This window comes from Hypomesus transpacificus, chromosome 9 (assembly GCF_021917145.1).
Source record: "Hypomesus transpacificus isolate Combined female chromosome 9, fHypTra1, whole genome shotgun sequence".
Classification (NCBI taxonomy): Eukaryota; Metazoa; Chordata; class Actinopteri; order Osmeriformes; family Osmeridae; genus Hypomesus; species Hypomesus transpacificus.
In genome coordinates, this window is record NC_061068.1 from 19,368,993 (window position 1) to 19,376,452 (window position 7,460).

Genomic DNA, 7,460 nt, shown 5'->3' on the forward strand with positions numbered 1-7,460 from the left:
TCGAGATCACCGGGGATTTCTGTAACTCCTCCCCCTTCTCCCTACTCAGAGATCAGCATATTTATCATAAACTTTCCTTTTGATTCCAAACTTCATCTCAAAGAGCATCCTCACTAGGTAAGTGCCTACTCTATTATTTAACAGGCTCTTCATGTTTTTTTTCTATGTCTCCCAGTGAGTACATCATATTCTCTTTGTCTGTGACATGTCATTCAGTGTGGTTTAGATATACCCTCTCTACTCTCACTTCTGTTTCTGTCCTTTCCTTAGTCCTGTACTCCAGTTTTATTTTAACGTTTAATAAGAGCAACACAAACAGTACCTGTCTGTAGAGTAGCTTGTCCCACACTTGTACTGTGGCAACTCAGATGTCTAGGGTATCAAACTGTATTGTCTGACACAGCAGAAAAAAAAATGGATGGAAAAGAGGCATCTCCCTCCTTTCCATAAAGGGTGTGAAACCCGACAGCACACCTATGACTTAGCACTGCAAGGAGTTTAACTGGGACTTACTGTTCATTTTGAGGGAGAAAGGGAAAGAGGAAAGAGTGTGTAGAAAAAGTGTGATTTTGTGGAAGAGGGTATTTTTCATAATTCACCCTCTTAAATTGGAATTCCGATTTAGCAAATGTTTGTGATTTTATTATTTTCACACAGAGATGTAGAGGGCGCTATCATCATTGTTTTAGGTGATTTAGTTAATCAACTATGATATAAGTGGCATTATGGTGTCTATCTGTTTGTATGGTCTGGGTATAACGTTTAACAGTAGTCATCAGAAACCTATTTTAAGTCCAACTCTATTTTAACTCCATATTGTGGATACATCTACAATATGCAAATGTAAATGTTATACTGAAAAGGACAGGAATTCTGGGCAATGACTAGGATCTTAGGTAAGGTAATGATGATTGATCACTCTCAGCCTTGTATGTAGAACTACTGTCCAGCTTATTTTGGAACATCATTCATATTACAGAGCTGGCCAGAAATTTGAGTCATTCACTCATGTTGTCCTTTCTTCAGGATGCTTGTCAGATCTTGTTATGTTGTATCACACTTTCAGGCCCCTTAGATCATCAAACCAGTTCCTTTTAGCCATTCCACAGACTCGGATAAAAAACAAAAGGGCCCTTTTCAGTGGTGGCCCTTACTCTGTGGAATAAACTGACAATTTTTATCAGGTCATCCCCCATCACGAGCCATTTAAGTCTTGTCTTAATCTAAAAAATATTTTTATTCTTTGGCTGTCGAGTCAGTTTAGGGTCACTCGTGCTTATTGTAATTGTGTTGGTTGTCTGTTGTTTTGCCTGATTTGATGATTTTGTATAGTACTTTGGTCGCCATTGGCTGTTTTTAAATGTGTTTATAAATAAACTGACTTGAGTTCCTGTGGCCTTATATTTTGTATTTTTCAGTTAAACAAGATCAGAAGCTTGACAATCAATTCATCATGTCATCGTCAGAATTTCCAGCCAGTTTTTATGGCGAGCCGGGAGTTCTGGGCATGTTAGCCAATGGGATCAGTGCATTCATTGTCCTTCTCCAGAACTTTCAGACGGAACACACTGGCATCCCGCCGAAGGGGGTGGAGAACATTTTGGCAGGTAGTTCTTCCAAAAAAGAATTTTCTTCATCAAAGTTAATTATCACATTCAGATTCAGAACCATTTCTTGGGCCCCTGTTAAATCAATATGCAGCCCCTTTACAGTTATTTTAAAGACTTAAGTCGTCCCTTCACTTCCCTATATAAAGGAAACATTTGAAGTCCCTGTAAAGTGTTTTTTGTCTAAACACATTAAACATTTTAGAAATGTATTGCTTCAACACATTAGACGGTGACAACACATGGTTCACAGTCACAAGACTATGAACTATGTAGTCAGGGCAGGACTTAGGGCGGTGGGGGCTTGAGTCTTTTTCGGGCCCTACCTTCTATACATGACTTAAATTGAACAAAATGATACATACACAAGCAATGTATTACAGCTACACGATTCTGGATAAATTGAGAATAAAATAGAGATCACGATTCTGAACAAATTATTAACAAATTATTGTTGTAGAGTTGTAGAGTTTTTGTTGTAGAGTCTAACCCTTTTGCTTTAACTCAACGGACATGGCCCCAGCTTTCGCGATCTGAAAAAACGTCTACATTTTCAAGATTTTGACAACTTATTTTTATGATTTTTTATCATTCAAATTTGGCTGGTGGTCAGGATATTTTTTTTTTGTAGCGTGAAAAACTCAACACATTTTATTGTCACTTTACAGGGACTTTAATAGAAGACAATTAAAAATAAGTCCTACTCACCACATAAACATTCTGCTCTTATTCTACTTATAGTGTACTGTGAATGCAGGAATGCCATATTGTTATATACACTTGGCCGTATTTAAGAGGACTAACCTGGTGTTTGTATTGCAGGTGTGCACCTCATCCTGATTGGTGGCATATGCCAGTTGGTGGCTGGTTTTCTCTCTTTCCGCAAGTATGATCACCTGAGTGGGACAGCCTTCATTGGCTACGCCAGCCTGTGGGGCAGCTACGGTGCCACACGCATATTCCTTGGAGCCAGGGACCAACTAAGCAACACAACCCTGTTACCTGTCAACATAACTCTCAATGTGTCCATGACCACTGCCCTTCTGAACTCCACCTTAGCTTCTCCAGTCTGGCTGTCCTCTCTGCCAATCAAAGAGACTGCTATATCAGGCCTGGTCCCTTACATCCTCCTCTCCTTCCTACTCTCCTTCTGTTCTGCTACCGTCAACTACATCATGCCCTTTATATTTGGGGCCATCACAGCTACTTTAATCTTTGAAGCAGTCGGGTTTGTAGCCGGCTGGGCCCTTGTGGTCTCTGGTTTCTTTGAGCTTCTGATCCTCCTTTTTGCCATGTATGGCTCTGCAGCGCTGCTTGTCAAAGGTCTGGGCCAACGATTGATCCTTAAGGGCTTTGGCACACCTCTCTTCAATGTGCTCCTCCTAGGAACATCCAATGCTGGCAGCGTCCAAAGTTTGGGACAGGAGAAAAAGAAGAATACAAAGTATGCCGAGCCAATGGCACTAGGGTTCTTCTGTGATACTGTATCATCCTTCATTCTGGCCTTCTATAGCTTTGGGTATGTGTCATCCTTTGCTCTCGGGGCCGTCTGGATCTCCATTGTCTCCACTGCCCAGCTTTTGTCTTCCTACTATGCTCACCTGCGCCTCGACGGGTATCACACCACCAAATTTGGCCTCCATGCCTCGTACTGGCTGATCAAGTCGTGGGAAGAGTTTGTGGCATCAACTCTGATTGTGCATGACGTCGCAAAAGAGTCTGGTCGGTCACCGATGGTGGGTGACTGGTTCTTTGTAGCATCAGCCCTGGTTTTGATCTTGGTGAGCCTGAACACTGACACCCTGGAGTTGACCCACAATCTTCTATTCCTCCTTCTCTGTATCTCCACCATCCCCCAGATACCCCTTCAGGGGTACTACATCTTCTTCGGGGTTGCCTGCTCTATCTTTACCGCAGGCTCTCTCTATGGAACCTTCTGTCGTCTCATCAACACTATTGCAGAGAAGACCCTGATTCCTGTTGGGCCACAGCCCGTGCCCAGTGAGCGACTGAGGGCAGCTCTGGGTGGTAAAACCCAGACCCACTCCATCCCTAACCAGATCCCAGATGCTCTATTTTACTTGACCAATGGGGTGGCAGCACTGTCAGCCCTCCACACCAGCTTCTCTAGTCAGAACAACTCGTTCCTCCATCTTACCATCCCCTGGGTGTTGATCTCTGGAGCCATCATCCAGCTCTACATTAGCAGGCTTCAGGTCAGGGGTGGCCTGAGATTTGGGTCAGTCATTCCATCCTTCTATGTAGCTGTATGGGCCACCTGGACATGGTTCAGGTTTGCAGGTATGATCTTACATGATTCCATAATATAAATATATCAACATATATCAATAAATTGTCATTGATCATGATATTGTTCTTGTAGGGAACATTTTGTAATAGCCTTAAATGTCCTAAATCCATGTATTGAAATATACAGTGATGAATTTTTCCAGTAAGATCCTATACAACAAGACTTTTCTACCTCTCTACAACCTCTTCCAGGCCACCTGCTCAGGCTATCTGAAGACGCAGTACATGGCTTTACAGTTGGAGCCATTGCCCTCCTGATAGTCAATGCTTTCCTCATGCTGATTGGTGAGTGTAATTTTAGATTTATTGGATTTAAGACAGAGGACATACACATGAACAGACAGTTAGACAGAACAGTAGACAAACAGAACAACAATCTACCCTACTAACCAGTAAACCAAACAGACAGAACAACAGACCAAGATTATTTTGAAGTTTAGTACTAATTACCATTTCATACTGCCTCCATGTCTTCTTCTATCAGCTGCTTACAGGAATGTGGTATTGCTGCTCCTGACCACCATCATGGAAGTGATCCTGGTCTGCTTCCTTCTCTCCACCCTCAAAAAGCTGCCTTACCAACTGGAGAGTATGGAACACTTCTAATCTATCTCACACCACATAACACATTGGTTTGATAGTTATACATAATGCATTTGCAGCTGCCACTCTGATTCTGAAAAAAACAAATGGTTGTAATTCTTGCAGTTGCTATGCTGGCAGTGTTCTCAATGATATGTCTGTATGGAGGGCTGGCATGCCTGGTTAACAACATATTTGCCCAGAGACTGCTCCCTATGGGCCCTCCACTTCTCAAGGTGAGGCACTAATCAGAAGACCAGCAAGCCGTTTATCGGATGATAAAAGATCCTCTAGTGTTTATTAAACCATGACTTTCTTATCTTATATTTCTTCTTCTATCAGTTTGAAAAGAAGGAGAATGCTCCAGTGCTGCCATGTGAGGTGGCTGACTCTCGTCTGACTAGCAGTCTCCTAAAGATTGCCAAGGTATTGGATGAGGGTGGAGTCTGTGGCATCCCCACGGACACGGTCTATGCTCTGGCTGTATCCTGTAAAAACCCACAGGCCATTGAGAAAATCTACTCCATTAAGGTAAGATTTGCAGGGATGATGACATAGAAGCGTCATGACATTGGTGGAAACTGGTGGATAAAGTAATTACGTACTGTTTATGAGGAGTAGAGACAATTGCATATTGTGTAAGATGTGTAAAACATTCTGTACCATAATAATCAATACAATCCTCTCATTACACAACTGACATTTAGTGATAAACCAGATGATCCTCGTGTCTTTGAAACATTTTAACAAATTAAAGTGTCTATGTGACATATTGTAGGAACGTCCAGCAGAGAAGCCGATCTGTATTTGCATCTCCAGTATAGAGCAGCTGATGGCTAGCAAGCCTCCCTTCAGCCCTCTGCTCTGGGAGTTCATGAGAAATGTCTACCCTGGGGGAATAAGCTGTATAGTCAGCAAGGGAGACTGGCTCTCAAAATTGGGTATGGAGGATATTAAATTACATAATATTTTATGTACATGGGCATTCAGAGGAAGAGTGTGTCTCAGACAAGTTCAAACAAGTACTAATCTAAAGTGGTGTACAGTTCTCTGAATATCCATGAATGATATTTGGTTTCTTAAAAAAAATCTATACTAAGAATTTTCAAATTCACTGCTGCTTGCATGTGCATGTGTAGGTGTGGGCGCAGCCTACGATCGTGTGGGTACCAGGGACAGCATCATGATTAGAGTCCCAGACCATACTGTGAACCGACATCTATGTGACATCACCGGTCCTCTTGCTATAACCTCAGCCAATCCTAGTGGAGAAGTGGACAGTACACATCATGATATGGTCATTAGGTGAGTTTATACTGTTCATGCAAAACAAACAAAACAAAAAATCAGTTCAATCCAGTCCTGGAACCATTATCTGTGTGAAAAATGTGTTGTTAAATGACAAAAAGTCTTAAGGCAATACCCACCAGAAGCTTCCCAGTTCTCCATTCCTAGTTTGAAGATCCAGTCCATCTCGTAAAATAAGCTGCTGTGCAGTGCCTTATTTTAACCTCTCAGAGCAATGGTGTCACACCATTGCATTAAATCGGCTAGCAAGGTCATAATTTGATCCATGACTAAATGTGGTTCTGTCTGTGTTTGCTGTAGCCGACTAGGACATAAGATCCAGGGTGTTCTGTGTGATGGGGAGTCCAATGAGGTGGTAGCCTCCACTGTAGTCAACTGCTTGAAGATTGATGAAGGTATGTTAACTATTCAAGTTAGTTCATCCTTACATCACAAACATAATAGGTACTCACACAACTTTAAGACAATGCTTTGTTTATGTCCTCTTTTCCACCTCAGGTACTATCACCATTCTGAGAGAAGGCTGTGTTCCTGCTGCCAAGGTTCACCAGATCTTTGAAAGGGTAAAGAGCAGGATGCTGTGAAAATCTGCCTCATCCCTTCATTCTCTCTTTCATCTATTCCTCTAGTACCTGTCTTTGCCTGTTTCTTATCATGGTCACCAGGAGTCAGAGGCTCCTAACCACTCATCTATAAATACAAAATTAAGTATTTATTGTGTGTTTGGTTGAACATTTATTCAACCTTTAATTGAATAAATAGGAATTTCAAATCATTTAACAAATAATGTGTGTAATAATACAAAGACACAGATGGAAAAAAAACATTTTTCCAGCTTTTAGTTAGTCAAAGGTGTTGTTACTTATTATGTATTTAGTAACATTTATTGGATTTTATTGTTTACTATGTGGAATATGACCAAACAGTCTGTTTGTGTTGTGGTTTCGGTGTGGATGGTGATGTTTGTAGGTTTTTTCTACTGCATGTCAACATGAGCACCTTCAAATTGTCAATTTGTGAGAAAATGAATGATGATCAATAAACAAAAGTTAATAATGAAAAAAAGCTGTGACCCAGTAACTTTTATTCTTATACATTTGAATCCGCTAAAGGAACATGTTCATATGTATAATAATTTTTTGTATGGCATCTATTCTTTGTCTGACAACATGGTATCCATAGCGTTTTGCATAGCATCCTCTGCACTTTTGTGATCACATTTAAAGCTGACACAGTGTGCGGGTTGCACGGCCATTGCACGGCCGTGAAGCATACAATGTTGTCAGACAAGCTTTGCCCACAAAGTCTGTGTCATCTCTACCTTTTTATCATTGGTTCCCAATTGGGGTGATGGCGGCGACATAGCGACGTAGTAAGCCTACGTGTGGGGACTTTGGTAGCGGCGATGTAGCGGGGACATTTTAAGATTATGTAACGGGTGTGAATCCATGAAACTCACTCCTCAAGAAAATAATATATAAGAAAATATATAAGCCACCCGTGTTGATGAAGAGCTAGCTTTTCGTTGGCGTAGCTGGTAGCAGTCTTGCTTGGCAAGTCAGAGGTGGCGTGTTCGAGCCCGACAAGTGGCGAACATCGGTCCGTAGACCTTGGTGACGGAGCGTGGCCACGTCTGTTACATACCTGTCACAC

General features: G+C 41.6%; 1 protein-coding gene across 1 annotated transcript; it reads left to right on the forward strand.

Annotated features, from left to right (window-relative positions):
- The first annotated feature begins 40 nt into the window (after positions 1-40).
- On the forward strand, positions 41-6,838 carry si:ch211-153b23.3. Its single transcript, XM_047025275.1, has 11 exons — positions 41-117; positions 1,419-1,607; positions 2,430-3,908; positions 4,110-4,202; positions 4,402-4,506; positions 4,626-4,735; positions 4,842-5,030; positions 5,278-5,440; positions 5,639-5,804; positions 6,108-6,202; positions 6,306-6,838. Exons 2-11 carry the CDS (start codon positions 1,454-1,456, stop codon positions 6,389-6,391), a joined length of 2,640 nt encoding a protein of 879 aa, XP_046881231.1. The 5' UTR covers positions 41-117; positions 1,419-1,453; the 3' UTR covers positions 6,392-6,838.
- Positions 6,839-7,460: the final 622 nt, after the last annotated feature.

What these genes read in the sequence shown, in the direction of transcription:
- si:ch211-153b23.3 (XM_047025275.1), top strand. Translation starts at nt 1,454, where the DNA reads ATGTCATCGTCAGAATTTCCAGCCAGTTTTTATGGCGAGCCGGGAGTT. An exon ending in GCTGCCTTACCAACTGGAGA is followed by an intron (nt 4,507 to 4,625) that starts GTATGGAACACT and finishes TAATTCTTGCAG; the next exon opens with TTGCTATGCTGGCAGTGTTC. An exon ending in TGGGCCCTCCACTTCTCAAG is followed by an intron (nt 4,736 to 4,841) that starts GTGAGGCACTAA and finishes TTCTTCTATCAG; the next exon opens with TTTGAAAAGAAGGAGAATGC.